Source organism: Candida pseudojiufengensis (assembly GCF_024610245.1).
Source record: "Candida pseudojiufengensis strain CBS 10847 chromosome Unknown scaffold7, whole genome shotgun sequence".
Taxonomy (NCBI): Eukaryota; Fungi; Ascomycota; class Pichiomycetes; order Serinales; family Debaryomycetaceae; genus Lodderomyces; species Lodderomyces pseudojiufengensis.
Window position 1 is genome coordinate 780,491 of NW_026261527.1, and position 15,550 is coordinate 796,040.

The 15,550-nt window shown below is 27.6% G+C and overlaps 6 protein-coding genes across 6 annotated transcripts; 3 read left to right on the forward strand and 3 right to left on the reverse strand. All coding sequences in view use genetic code 12, as the record gives it.

Annotated features, from left to right (window-relative positions):
- Positions 1–33: 33 nt before the first annotated feature.
- KGF55_002302 (uncharacterized protein) lies at positions 34–4,677 on the reverse strand (the record flags this gene model as incomplete). Its single annotated transcript, XM_051756971.1, has 1 exon — positions 34–4,677. One exon carries the CDS (start codon positions 4,675–4,677, stop codon positions 34–36), a length of 4,644 nt encoding a protein of 1,547 aa, XP_051615290.1.
- Positions 4,678–4,956: 279 nt separating this feature from the next.
- On the reverse strand, positions 4,957–6,240 carry KGF55_002303 (protoheme IX farnesyltransferase; the record flags this gene model as incomplete). The annotated part of the gene is made up of 1 exon (XM_051756972.1): positions 4,957–6,240. The coding sequence occupies one exon, from the start codon at positions 6,238–6,240 to the stop codon at positions 4,957–4,959; it is 1,284 nt and encodes a 427-aa protein (XP_051615291.1).
- A 409-nt stretch (positions 6,241–6,649) lies between these two features.
- On the reverse strand, positions 6,650–7,633 carry RPN8 (proteasome regulatory particle lid subunit; the record flags this gene model as incomplete). Its single annotated transcript, XM_051756973.1, has 1 exon — positions 6,650–7,633. The coding sequence occupies one exon, from the start codon at positions 7,631–7,633 to the stop codon at positions 6,650–6,652; it is 984 nt and encodes a 327-aa protein (XP_051615292.1).
- A 211-nt stretch (positions 7,634–7,844) lies between these two features.
- On the forward strand, positions 7,845–8,903 carry KGF55_002305 (putative GTPase; the record flags this gene model as incomplete). The annotated part of the gene is made up of 1 exon (XM_051756974.1): positions 7,845–8,903. One exon carries the CDS (start codon positions 7,845–7,847, stop codon positions 8,901–8,903), a length of 1,059 nt encoding a protein of 352 aa, XP_051615293.1.
- A 352-nt stretch (positions 8,904–9,255) lies between these two features.
- KGF55_002306 (uncharacterized protein) lies at positions 9,256–11,586 on the forward strand (the record flags this gene model as incomplete). The annotated part of the gene is made up of 1 exon (XM_051756975.1): positions 9,256–11,586. The coding sequence occupies one exon, from the start codon at positions 9,256–9,258 to the stop codon at positions 11,584–11,586; it is 2,331 nt and encodes a 776-aa protein (XP_051615294.1).
- Positions 11,587–13,816: 2,230 nt separating this feature from the next.
- Positions 13,817–15,382, forward strand: ACH1 (acetyl-CoA hydrolase; the record flags this gene model as incomplete). Its single annotated transcript, XM_051756977.1, has 1 exon — positions 13,817–15,382. The coding sequence occupies one exon, from the start codon at positions 13,817–13,819 to the stop codon at positions 15,380–15,382; it is 1,566 nt and encodes a 521-aa protein (XP_051615295.1).
- Between the last annotated feature and the right edge of the window lie 168 nt (positions 15,383–15,550).

The following is a 15,550-nucleotide window of genomic DNA, read 5'->3' on the forward strand; positions in this document are numbered from 1 at the left end:
CGAAATTATGTATATTGAACTCTAAAACTTAATCTACTGAAGATCGTGAAATATATCCCATAGACATGCCTCGTAATTTAGTGGTAACAAATTATAAGTTCTTTCGTAATGTATCATACTTAATGAATCAAAAAATAATCGCAATTGAGTTACCAGACTAATGTCTTTTACTCCTTTTAACAATGGAGCTTTTGACTCGTCATTATTTGATAATCCATCACCACCATTATTCAATTTGAATGCTTCATTTTTCAAAAATGTGAAATCATAACTTAAGGAAATTCTATCTATAATCAGTAAATTCTCTTGTTTATTTTCAAAATTATCAGAATTAACAAATAACCAACTACTCAAATTAAATTCGTCTGGTCCAATCAATAGTAACTCGTCCAATAGTTTAGACCCGTATAATATTAATTTTAATTGATCCTGCGGTATACTCTGTAATTCTTTTGAACCCTTATAGTTGAAAATGTTTTCAAAGATTGACAACAAATCATGGATGATTACTGGCCATTGAGCTAATAGATGTATGTCACTGACTTTTAAAGCAATCGCCCTAAATAAAGTAGTGATCTCAACTCTTATCGCAATGGGACAATTTTTGGAATCCAATAATCCATTTAATTTTTCAAAAATCTCTTTCAAATTATTTACAAAGTAATCCTTAGGTTGTACTAATAACATATATGATATTCTCTTTAAATGATTTACTTTATTTTCAACCTCCGAACTTTCATTCCAACTGAATAAACCACCAGGAGATGTTCCTGACGTTGGTAATACCTTTGATATTCTATCATCAAACCTTGACCTATCATTAGCTATCCACAAACTGATGATTCTTCTCCAAGACTTGTTATCGTATTTGTTGAAGAAATTAGGATCGTTAAAATAATCATTGATAGTAGAATTCCAACTTTTCGTTATATGATTTTCGCCGATGATTAACAAAAGGTCTGATAAAGAAGCAGTTTGTAAGTTATTTTTTTTGATAAACGAAATGACAAGATTGTTAAATGCTGATATTTTATCAGAATCAGAATAAATTTCACCTAATACAGGAATAAAATCTCTTATCAGGTCAACCACCTCTTTTTCGTTTGCATTCAGATACCCATCTAAGTATTGTGAAAACAATTTCGTGAAAGATTCTGCCAACACTGCTTTATTTTTAAAATTTTTAATTCTATTTGTTTTGATTGCTATCACATTGCAAAGTTTCAATACATCCGGCAAAATAGGTTGAAATTGAGAACCACTATAAACGGTTTCTAAAAAATCGGTAGTTTGTGACCAAACATCCAATATTGTATCTAAATCCATGAATTCATAAAATGCCAATAGGAAAGCTGACAATTTTTTAACCTCAACATCAGATTCAATGTACGATCTATATGTATCATTTGCCCCTGGGTTGCATTTAAATTTGATGTAGTTAAATAAACAAGGTAATGTAAGTTGAGATCTTCCACTGTCTAGTATATTTAACAACTTCAAGGCACTTGTTAAGTCTGAAGTTATTATTGAATTAACTACTTCTTGTCTTTCCAAATCAAACAAAGTTTGTAGCAATTTCTTAGATTTTAATTTCAAATTGGAAGAAACATATTGCAAAGATTTTTCAGTTGTTGCAGTTGAATCTGCCCAGTTCCATATCTTAAAATTAATTTTGGTTGCATCATGAAACGCTATAAGAGTTGAATATAGTTTATCTTGCTCATTAGTTCTAGCTGATGGTGATTCTATTTGAAAAACGCCTTGCATTACATTGTTGAGGAATCCTTGATCCGACACAGATTTGTCAATTTTATCATTCAAATGAGGACGTGTTAAGTACCCATGGGTAATAGTTAAAAGGTTTTCAAGACCATCCAATAAAACAAACAATGACAATTCAATATTTTCGGTATTATTTGATTCTAAAACTTTGTTAAATAAGTAATCAATTTTTATAATTATTGAATCATTTAATGCAAGTATAATGCTGAACACTGACTCTCCAAACACATGAATCGCTTTCTTCATCAATGCCATACATTTTCCAAGAAGTAAAGGAGAATCACATTTCTCAATACTTAGATGAATTAATCTTATTATATCTGGCTCTTTCTCTTGCTCTTTAACATGTAATAAATGTGATTTTGATCCAAACTCCAAAAATTGTAAAACACTCTGCAAATATTCGGCAATAGTGCACTCAGCTTTTGAAATGTTGATCTGTGAATTAATATAATTAATGTAATTTTCAAGTAAGTCGTTGAACAATCGTGAAAAGTTCTTTTCATAACCAGTAGTTACTTTTGTATAAAGTTTCAATGATAAATAGACACTACGATTGAACAATTCTCCATCTCCAGCTACCCTTAAATTCTGTTTTAATCCAGTTAGCAAGTAGGTTTTGTATGAAATATTTTCTTGTTGGGCATATTGCACATTGTTCAAATTGTGCTTTATTGATTTCAGACCCATATCCACCATCTTCACTAGGATATCTAAATAGTAATTATGAAGACTCAAGTCAGAAATATTTTGCAAAGAATGAGTAGCATCAAATCCATTAGCGGCCATTGGATTCAAAATTAAGTTGATAAGCCTCGAAAAGTCATCATTAATTAATCTAATTATTAGGTCTGATACCGAATTAATAATCAAACTATCATCGTTTAGTCCATCACCAACATTATCCATTAATAGTTGGAACTGTCGTTCCAAAAGTTGATTTGCCTCTTCGATTTTATGTGAGTGGTCCCAAATTGTTTCGAACGCTATGATTTGTTGATTTACAGATGACGCAACAAATAATTCTAATAATGCTCCGTTTAATTTTTCATTTGCAAAAGTGAATCTAAGATCTAATATACTTCTTACAACTTCCGGCTGATAGTTAGTTGAGTTTGGTGTAATTATTGACGTCCACAAGTTATTAAGCGATGATTTAAAAAATTTTTCCTTATCCTCTTCATTAACATACTTTGAAACATGATTGAATAATTTCAACCTCAAGAGTGAGATCGGGATAGATATGGTTGCATTATTAGCCCAATTTTGTAGAAGAATGCTGGTGAAGTTGGATCGAGTTTGACTAGACTCGATATCATCAAATATTTTGGTGAGTAAAGTTCCAATTTTAGAGCCATAATCGATGTTGTCAGAATGAATGGAATAAAGCAGTATCAATGCATCAAAGATATATGAAATCAATTGATTTTCAGACAAAAACTTCGATTCTTTCCAAGATTTGACAACATCATCCTTAGTCGGAACTTGTTCAAAAGTTAAGTTTGAAGCCTTTTTGGGTAACATGTTAAGTAATGACTCAATAATTTCGAACTTTTTATTATCTAGATTTTGACTCAATAAACAGGATATGGCCATCAAAATATAGAAATCGGATTTTTCATCTTCAACTAAATTGAAAGTCTTGAATATAAAATCCAACATTTGAATATTCTCTTTTAATATAACATTTATGATCTCACTCCAAACATATGTTGTTTCAACTTCTTCAAAAAATTTTGATGAATTTTTATTCAAATGATTTTCTTGGTAACATATGTTAAGAAAAGGTAGAAATAACCTCGATGTCAACTCTTGATTAATTTCCCATCTATCCATGATCAAATAATATGAGATGTCTAATGCTCGTAATTTGTCTTCCAATGACTGCGATGATATCATTTCTATCAATCCCGTACTCAAAGGTTTTAAAGCATTAAGTTTGAAATAATCCTTACGTATATTTTCTGTTTCTGGGCCCAAAAAATAATTCCAAATTCTTCTATTCAAACTCATATCTTTACCCAAAACAGCGCAACATGACATTATTAACAATTGCTTATCTTTGGGCGATATTGTAGTCTCAAAAATTCTACTATCCAAGGGAAGTCGACTTAAAAGTAGGTCCAAAAATCCTCTTGTCGTCAATGTCTCTGAATAACTAATTGCTGTAGCAAACATTCGTATTAATAATCCCGCCTCTGGTTTCAAACAAGCTTGAGCTTCTTGTGACAACCAATCTTCTTTGGTATTAGTAAATTGAGGTAAATTCCTATCCAACCAATGTAATGCTCCGTTTCTTCTTTCAGGATTACTTATCACACAAAGAAACAAGCATTGCCAAAATTTCGAATCATTATTTAACTTGATCTTGAAAGCGTTGAGTAAATTGAATACATCGTTGAAAATCTCTAAATTTTCATCCTCTAACCCAGGTAAAAGACTTAGTATTATCGGTTTTGCAAGTCTTGATAAAGTTTTACTTCCCAATTTGTTGATTATAAGTGACAGCAATAACTTTGTTTGTTGTGGCTTCAATTGAATTGATGAATAAGAAAAAAGTGGTAACAATCCTGGTAGCCAAATGTTTATTTCAAGGTTAGTTTGATCAGTTGACAAATTATCAAAGATTAATTCGTAAATACTCAAAGCTTTTTGATGAACACCATTCGGCAAGGTTGAGGATAAACATAATGACAATCTATAAGAAACTTGTTGGGCTTCTGGAACGAAAAACGATTCTAAGTCAGTATACGCTTGTAACACTTTCTGTAGTCGTGATAAAAATGCAATATAGTCTGCCCATTCTTCCAATGCTTCAAATGTTGTTAAAACTTTTTCTATCTGTTGAGTGTACTTTTTGTTTTTAGCTGAGATAGAATTATTGGATTTGAACATAACAATTGAATCATGTAGACCAAATTTATGTGTTTTGGTAACTTAGTTTGGAAATGTTTGTATGAATTAGTTTCTTCGAGTACATATTATGATTTACGTAAATTTATCAATTTCTTGGAACACAAAACTCAGTTTTCAATAATATTGATCCTAATCTATGAACAAACACTCTTCCTTTCTCGAAGTTACTGAATCATAGGATAGAGTGAATCTTAAATTGACATTCTAAAGGGAGTCATAAAGAATATGTACATGTATATTATAAATAATAAAAGGCTATCAAAACGAGATATAATTATATAGTCTATTCCATTGATCCTTTTTATGTAACATGGCAAGAATTAAAACTGCTGGCAAATGCCAAACGGAGCACCAAAATAATTTCTTTGCATGAATTCCTGCAAGTGCTATACCTTGTTTAGTTGGACCACTTTCGAACTTATAATTTTTTTGTTGTTGATCCCAAAATTGAAATGCCAAATAAGTCAACCAACCATTAGCTATAGCAGAATCAAAAGGAAACACCCAATCTGTAATACCGAAATAACTTAATCCAAAACATAATGGAAACATTAAAATTGAATAACGTAAAGCTACTCTTGCATTTAATTTAGGATTTTCAGCTGCTGTCATAACATAACCAGCCAGTTTATATTGTTGTGCTATATTATGAGATAATGCATTGAAATGGGGGAATTGCCAAGCATACAATAATCCAGCTAAGCACCAAGCACCTGGATGTGCCAAAGATGAAGATGCAGCCCACCCCATTAAAGGTGGTATTGCTCCCACGATAGCCCCCAACCAAGTATTTATTATTGATTTTCTTTTCATTGATGTATATATCCATGCATAAAGTATTATATTGAAGAATCCTAACAATGAAACAGTAGGGTTAACTCCAAACCATAACATTGTACATCCAATTGAACCTATTATTGCTGCAAAGTTATATGCTTGATTGGGAGTTATTAATCCTCTTACTACCGGTCGACCGACTGTTCTAGGCATTTGTCTATCAAAATCTGGTTCTCTTCCCATATTGATTGCGTTTGCAGCACCAGAACATAGTGTAGTTCCAACTGTTAGAAAGATCAATTCTTGTAGTGATACACTCAATGGTGAAATTGCATAAGAACAAATACAACTTAGCGTCACTAGCATTGTCAAATTTGGTTTGGTTAATTTCACATATGATTTGATTTCATCCCTAAGACTTGCTTTCGTGGTACTTGATTTTATAGCAGGGGAAGGTTTTGGGGTATACTTGAATGGAATTCTTGAGTTTTCACCTAAACTTTGGGACAGCTTTTCATCCGATTCTTGACATGTTAAAACTTTTGATGCAACATTTTCAATCACCGATGCTGAATTGTGACTATTGATTTTAACAGATGAATGTAGGTTCGACAGTTTCAAGCCAGGGGATAGTCTTTTTTTATTTAAAAATTGATTACTTATAAAGTTATGATTAAATAGTAAATTTCTTTTGGTATTTTGAAAAAAAAAATTGAAATTATTAACAGAATGTATCCTCGATAAAGGTAGAAACTTCTGTGACATGGTGTTGCTGTTATATTATTATATAAACGGTGACATGAGTGGATCTAGACTAACTGAATGTAGTAGGCTAATTGAAGTTTACCTTTAGCTAGAAAGTTTAAACTGCTATTGCTTCGAATTTCTTGAGAATTTTCAGAATTGATTTTTTCCACTCAAGATAAATGAAGGTAGAAGAAAGACTAAATATGATGATGAAACAACATTTAATGAAGTTAAACTAATGCTAACACTTGAACGTTACTCAACACTTTATCGTTTTGAACACAATTCCAACAAGATAGTGAAGTACTAATATTGTATCGAAAAAGAGTTAAACAACAGTCTGAATTAATTACAAGATAGAGTGTTAGGAATGTATATCATCTGTGAAAAAGAAAGTATTGTGGTAGTTAATCTCAATTAAAGCTTTCTATTCTACCGTTATGCTTTTGTCTTCCGCTATTATATCCGATTCTTGAGCTTTCTTTTCGTTCAATTTCTTATTCTCCAACTTGTTTTCAATCAAATTATGGAATGCAATAATAGCTCTTACTAATGTACTTATATATATGATCATTAATTCATCATTGGTCTTTACGGTAAAAGCATTTAATAATTCATTTGAACTTGACTCATCCTCATTATTTATATTTGATCCATTTGGTTGAACTAAATTTGGTAGTAAATTAAATACATTTTGTAATTTCCCTAGTATGGTATGATTCATTGGTAATTTTTTATTATATACTTTTTCCAAATATGTTGCAATTTCTCTTAATTTTTGATGTAATCCTAAAAGAGATTGATAAGTTTGAGTAACTTTTAATGATAAATTACCAGCAGCTGGATCACGAATATCTCTTAATAAATGTTCAACTCCAATTTCTTCTGCTTCTTCTGCTTCAATTAATGATGGAACATGTACAAATGTTTTTTCAGCTGCTGATCCATCATTTTTAATATCATCAACTGCAAAATATGCATCAGTTGGAATACCAACATTTCTTGGTTCAACATCAACAATTAATAATAAAGGATTTGCAGTATATCTTCTAAATAAATCATTAATTTTTAAATCAGATGGTTTTAATTTTGGTCCTGAATGATACCAACCAATTAATTTTTCTTTTGCATTAATTTTTTTAAACATTTCTCCCATTGCATCAATATAATTATGATCTAAAAACCAAACTCCTGGATTTTTTTCATCTTCTTCAAATGGAATTGCATAAGAATTAGTTACTCTTATTGTATTTGTCGAATTATCTCCTAATATTACTCCAACTACTCTTTTCTTACTATCTTTTGAAACTCTGTTGTAATGATCAACAACTGATAATAGAACTAATGGAGAAACTGTGACATTTTTCTCTAGAAATGTTAATTCATTAGTATTGGCTGTAGCAATGGACATAGTATATCAATAAATTATGTGAAGTGGTAATGTGAACTTGGTTGTTCGAATAAAGTAAGTTATTGCAATTTTAAACTCGCCATCAATTGAAAATAATAATTTTTGTTGCTACCAAATTTTATTCAAATATCAGGCACTCTTCAACTTCTTAACCCATCACGTCCTAATTATTCATAATTATTAAATTAAAATTTCGAATTCTAAAGTTAATATGTACGGTCAAGTGGTAATAGGACCTCCTGGTCTGGGAAAATCAACTTATTGTTTTGGAATGTATCAATTTTTATCAGCAATTGGAAGAAAGCTGAGTATAATAAATCTAGATCCTGCAAATGATAGACTACCATATCCATGTGAATTAGATATACGAGATTATATAGATTTAGAAACAATAATGGAAGAATATCAATTAGGACCTAATGGTGGATTAATGTATGCATTGGAACAATTATCTGAAGAAGGTTTAGAAACATTTATGGATCGAATTAATAAATTATTACAAGATAAAAATTATTTAATATTTGATTGTCCTGGTCAAATTGAATTATTTACTCATCATAATTCATTATATCAAATATTTCATAAATTAACTAAAGTATTGAAAGTAAGATTATGTGTTGTGTCTTTGGTTGATTCAATTTATTTAACAAGTCCATCTCAATATATTTCAATATTATTATTAACTTTAAGATCAATGTTACAATTAGAATTACCACAGGTCAATGTTATAAGTAAAATAGATATGTTAAAAGGTTATGGAGCTCTACCGTTTAAATTAAATTATTATACAGAAGTACAAGATTTGGAATATTTAACTCCTCATTTATTAAAAGAATCAAATTCAATATTGGGTAAAAAATATGTTAAATTAACAGAAACTATAGCTGAATTAGTTGAACAATATCATTTAGTTGCATTTGAAGTTTTATTTGTTGAAGATAAAAAGAGTATGATTAATTTATTAAGTATAATAGATAAAGCTAATGGATATAGTTTTGGTAGTGAAATTGGAGGAGATTCTATTTGGAATGAAGCAATACGGCAAAGTGGTACTAATCCTGATGGTTATCAAGATGTTGATATACATGAAAGATGGATTGATGAAAAAGAAAGATTTGATAAAGAAGAAGAAGAAGCTAAAAGAAATCAAATGAATGAAAATATGGAAATGGATGATGACTCTCGACCTTTAAATGAAGAAGAAGAATGGGAATCAGCTTTAAAAGATTGGGAAAGTAAACGAGGAGGAACAGGTGCAAGGAATAGGTGATATAAGGAGATTTTGTTGATATGATTTAAATATGTTACTACGTAGAATAATTCAATCATTCAATCATTTGGCAACGCATTTATAACTATACATCTAAACACTTGGATCCGTTGTATAATACTCTCGACGATTTCTTCTTTGACCGACCATTAAGGTATTGATAGAGTTAATCATTCTGAGATATTCCATGATTGTAATCAGATAAGAAAACTAACTCGATTTGGTAGCACAAAATACGTTTGAAACAAAACACCATCTGCTTTAAATTTATAGATTTATAATAAAGTAGTTGCTTTTAAGGGCATCATTCAGAAAATATTATCAACAAGAGACTAAAAAAGGGGTAATAGAAATGTCAACAGATTCAAGTCAGATTGGGGACTTGTCTAGCTCAAACTCAACTGATAAACAGGATAAAACTGAATTAAATGATTTATTAAAACAATTAGATACAACCATATTAAATTTAGAAAAGAAAAGGAAAAATTTATTAGAACAAATTAATGAATTAAAAACATCATCAAAGACCGATGATGAATATGAAACAAAATTAAAACAATTACAAAATGCTATTAATGAATTTGATGAAAAATTAAAAGAAGCTTATTCAGTTAAAGAAAATTTAAATAAATTTGAAAAACAATCTCAAATTGCTTTTCAAATGGCACAACAACAATTAGAAAATCCAAATGATCAATTTAATGAAAATGAAATTAAATTAAATGAAGAAGGATTACCTTTTATGGATATACAAGAAGAAGTTGATGACGATGGAAATATTATAAATTCAAAAATAAATAATGTTGAATTTGAAAATAATAAAAATGATAGTAATGATGATGATAATGGTAGACAATTGAAAAAAAAAAAGTCCAATCAAAAGATAGAGAATAATGATGATGTTGATAAGAAAAATGTGATTGAAAATAAATCAACTAGCACTGATAATGATAACATTAAGGAATTATTTGATGAAATGGAAGTTTATCCCCAATCACAACAACAAAAATTATTAAAAGAACATTTAAATCAAGATGAATTATTAGAAAAAATTGATCAATTACAAATAAGTCCTGAAGAAAAATTTAATTTAAAAAAAATTTGTATTGAGTCTTTTAAAAATATAAATGAAGATAGTGCTCCAAATAATGAAATAAATCAGGGTAATATTAAATATCCTTCTGGTTTAGATCGAAATAATTTAATTGAATTAGAATTATTAGCTGATGAAATTGAACAAGATGAAGAACATGATGATGGTATGGATAATAATGAAGAATTTGATTATGAATTTGATGATGATGAAGATGATGATGAAGATGATGATTATGCTGATCAATTACTTTATGGAAATGATTCAAATACAAATTCAAATTTAAATTCTTCATGGATTGGTAAAAATAATTTACATAATCAATCAAATAAAATGTTTTATGATCAAATTATGAATTTAAGAAATAAGAATAGGAAAAGCAGTAAAAATGAAGAAGGATTAAATGATAATGATGATGAAAAATTGAATGAAATCCCAAAAACTGATGATGTTGATAAAAAGTCTAAAAAATCGGTTAGATTTTCAAATGATTTAGATATAAAAAATATTGAAAATATTTCAAATGAATTAAAAAAGAATGAATTATTAAATTCCAGAAAATCATTATTTAAACAAAATAGGCTAAGAAATAATGAAAGAAATCAAAATCTAGATGAAGATATAGTAGAGAATGAACCTAATAATGAAGGAAATAAAGTAGTTGAAGATATGATTATTGAAAAAGAATCACCAATTTTTGATAATGATTCTATAACTGGTGAAATTATCGATAAAGATAAAGATGAAGATGGAGATATTATTTTAAATGGTGTTAATGAATCTAATGATGGGATAAGCACTGTGAATATTAAGAAACCAGTATCTAGATTTAAAGCAATGAAACAAGAAAAAAAACCAATTCCAATATATGATTTTCAGATTAAGAAAAGCATAGATGAAAAAGATAATGCAATGGGAAGCCAAATACAAAATATTAATGATATTGAAGAAAATCAAAAACAAGATGATACCAATGATGATAAAAAACAACTACAACAAACAGAAGATATAAAAGATACAAATTTAGATTATCAAAATTTAAATAAAGATATGGATACAATGGCAAAAGCATATATAATGGGAATGTATGATGATGATTTAGAAAATGATGGAATTATTATAGAAGAATTAAATGATTTTGAAAAACAAAATAAGATAGTTGAAGAAAAAGAAAAACAGAGTAGAAAAGAAGGAAATTTAGAAGGGAATAAGAATAAGAATAAGAATGATGTATATGATTTTAAATCAAATGAAATTGGAATGGATATTGATGATGATGATAATGAAATTGATGAAACTAATGAAGTTATGACTAATGATATAATTGAAAATGACGTTGATGAGTACAATGATGACGAAAATGATAATGAAAATAATGATGATGATTATACTTTTAATTCAAATATTTTAAATAAAGAAATTAAACAAGATTATAATAAATTAAAACAAAAATTTAAACAATTATATTCAAACAATGAATCAAATAATAAAGATAAAGAATTTGAACCAATTGATGAATTTGGTAATACTATAAAAATAAGTAGATTTAAATCAAATAATATTAATAATAATAGCGGTAGATTTAATTAAAAAGAATGATTGAAAGAAAATAAATTAAAGCAGTGGCAAATTTTTTTGAGGTAATAGGTAGTAAGTTATAATTGTACATAGTAATGCATTATTCAAGTCTTATTCTTCTACTTTTTCATGAAAAACGCGATTGAGCAAACAATTCAATGAATAATAATAATAATAATAATTTTACCCCAGGAAATGTAAGATTGATTATATTTCCATAGAATCCACTTTTCATATTTTCGAGAGTAAGTTGTGGAGGTAAAAATCTTTTGTGTTTCATGTTAATGATGTTATTATATATTAATTTATATTTGTTTATCATAAGTCGGTAATTGGTGCTTTGATATTGTAATTTGAATCTTTTTGAATGAATAAAATTTCCGTGGATATAAATTAATTTTTCAATTTTGAGTTACAAAATCAAACGGTTAATTTATATACCAAAACATAATTAAATTTATTTCTAAAATTTCACCAATATTCACTCATTGACTTAATTCCAAAATCAAAGCATTCATAGATATGTTGTGAAGCTTGTTAATTTGCTTAGATACGGGAATCTATGAAATGGAATAGCTCATCAACAAGTATTACGTCTAATACTTTTAGAGAACAAAGATTGAAAAAATTAAAGTTACAAAGAAAAAAACTCCGAAAAACCGTTTTAATTTTTCAATAGAAGATTTAAAAAGTTTAAATTTATTCTAACCTTCAGAGTACTGAAAAATCTAATAACGCTTAGGTAAAGCAATTTAACTTTTACGGAACATGTAATAAAAATATTCAATAAATAACATTGAAAGAGTGGTATGTTTTTCTATTTTTTTTTTTTACTTTTAATTTAATTTAATTTCTTATTGAAATATTCTATCCGCTAAATTTTATTACCGATTTAATAGTCTTAATAAATTACCATTACTAAAACAGAAGGCATTTGCTTCAATTAGACTTCTTTAGCTCACTATTTTCATGATTAAAATTTCATACGACACCTAGAAATTAGTTTCATTGGCTTCTATATTAAGTTAATTGTAATTTTGTACTGTGTTCGGAGTTTTTTAAGAAATAATAGTAATAATAACGATAATAATAGTAGTAACCCTTTTTTCTAACCTTACTTTTCCTCATGTACATTGAATTAAAATTAATTAACCATTATGAATTTGAATCATCTACCAGTATGTAAACCATATGATGTAAGTTATATTAAAGTATAATATATCGGTAATTAACATTATAAAGATAATTAATGTGTCATGGAAATTGAATCTGCGACATCTCTTGTTGTGTTGTAATAAAACCAACAAAAATAGACAACACAACAACAACAACAACAACAAACACGTCGTATAAATTTTTTTTTCTTTAGTTAATTCAATCCCCTCCTTTTTTTATTATCAAATTGAATATATCTACTGGTAAGAAGAGCGAGGGGTAATACAAACTACATACTTTCTTCATCTCAAGTAGATTTATTGAATGACTTACCTTTAAATACCAAAATAAAATTGAACAATTAGTATAACCGAATTGATTTGTTTATATTAATTTATAATTTTCAATGTCGTAAAATTTTATTTTAATTATATAACTAGTAATTAAGTATACGCAATATTAAATATTAATATTATAAGTAATATAAATAGTTGAATAATTTTCAATAAATAAAATACATCTTATAATTTAAAATTAAAATTATTTGCAACCAAATTCACATCTTATATATCAATTCAATTATATCAAGATATATAGATTACTATTAGTCATTCTCATATATATATATTTTCATTTCAATTTGTTAAAATAGAAAAATCTGTCAATATTTATTTCACTGCAAAAAAGAAACTTTTAAATTGCAATAAATATATAACTAAAGATCTAGTACAATTATATAAATTTCTTTCTACAACATTAAAATCAACCCATTTTTTCAAGAGTCAATTAATAGATTTCAAAGTTTTATAAATTAGTTGATTTCATCAAAAATATTCAATTTCAATTTTTCATCATCTTACTTACATCACATATCCAATTTAATTGATAAATAAATTTAAGAAATCAATTAAAAATTTCAATTCAATAAAAAAATTTGTATAATAAACACCATCATCTTATTACAGTTTTACAGATTTAGATTAGATTTAGAGATTCAACGCCATCCTAACTTAGTATATGGTATAAAAAATAGACTGAAAAAATTCAAGAACTAAAAATAGAATAAAAGAATAGAATAAAACCAAAAATGTCATCAATATTAAAACAAAGAGTTAGATATGCTCCATATTTAAAAAAATTAAGAACTGGAGAACAATGTATTGAATTATTCAAAAATGGTCAATATTTAGGTTGGTCTGGTTTTACAGGAGTTGGAGCTCCAAAAGTTATACCAAAAGCATTAGTTGAACATGTTGAAAAAAATAATTTACAAAATAAATTAGGTTTTCATTTATTTGTTGGTGCTTCAGCAGGTCCAGAAGAAAGTAAATGGGCTGAAAATAATATGATATTAACAAGATCACCTCATCAAGTTGGTAAACCAATTGCTGCTGCTATAAATGATGGTAGAACTCAATTTTTTGATAAACATTTATCAATGTTTCCTCAAGATTTAACTTATGGATTTTATACAAGAAATAAACCAAATGGTTCAAATTTAGATTATACTATAATTGAAGCAACTGCTATAAAAGAAGATGGTTCAATTATTCCAGGTCCTGCAGTTGGTGCATCACCAGAAATGATTTCTGTTTCTGATAAAATTATTATAGAAGTTAATACAAAAACTCCAAGTTTTGAAGGTATTCATGATATAGATATGCCAGTAAATCCTCCATTTAGAAAACCTTATCCTCATACTTCTGCTGATTATAGAATTGGTCAAACTTCAATACCAGTAGATCCAGAAAAAGTTATTGCAATTGTTGAAAGTACAACAGGAGATATAGTTCCACCAAATGCAGAAAGTGATGAACAATCAAAATCAATTGCAAATCATTTAATTGAATTTTTAGAACATGAAGTTAAACAAGGTAGATTACCAGAAAATTTACATCCTTTACAATCAGGAATTGGAAATATTGCAAATGCAGTAGTTGAAGGATTAGCAGGTTCAAAGTTTAAAAATTTAACAGTATGGACTGAAGTATTACAAGATTCATTTTTAGATTTTTTTGAAAGTGGTTCATTAGATTTTGCAACTGCAACTTCAATAAGATTAACAAATGAAGGTTTTGAAAAATTTTATAAAAATTGGGATACTTTTTCAAAAAAATTATGTCTTAGATCTCAAGTAGTTTCAAATTCTCCTGAAATTATAAGAAGATTAGGAGTTATTGCAATGAATACTCCAGTTGAAGTAGATATTTATGGACATGCAAATTCAACAAATGTAATGGGTTCAAGAATGTTAAATGGTTTAGGTGGTTCAGGTGATTTTTTAAGAAATGCAAAATTATCAATAATGCATACTCCTTCTGCAAGACCTTCAAAAATAGATCCAACTGGTTTATCATGTATTGTACCAATGGCTCCTCATGTAGATCAAACAGAACATGATTTAGATGTTATTGTAACTGAACAAGGTTTAGCTGATTTAAGAGGTTTATCACCAAAAGAAAGAGCTAAAATAATAATTGAAAAATGTTCTCATCCTGATTATAAAGATCAATTAAATGATTATTTAAATAAAGCAATATATTATTCAACAAAAAGAAAAACTTTACATGAACCTCAAATTTTAAGTGATGTTTTTAAAATGCATACTAATTTTCAAGAAAATGGTACAATGAAATTAAAAAATTGGGATTAAATATAAGTTATTGTAAATAAAGGTTAAAGTTCAATACTATAAAGATCAAATGGCTTATTAATAATAATTATTCGAAAACAAAAAGACATTTCATATTATCATAATCATTTTGTATAAATACTTATATAGAATTTAGCTAAGAAAATTTATTCTTCTTTACTAATAAAT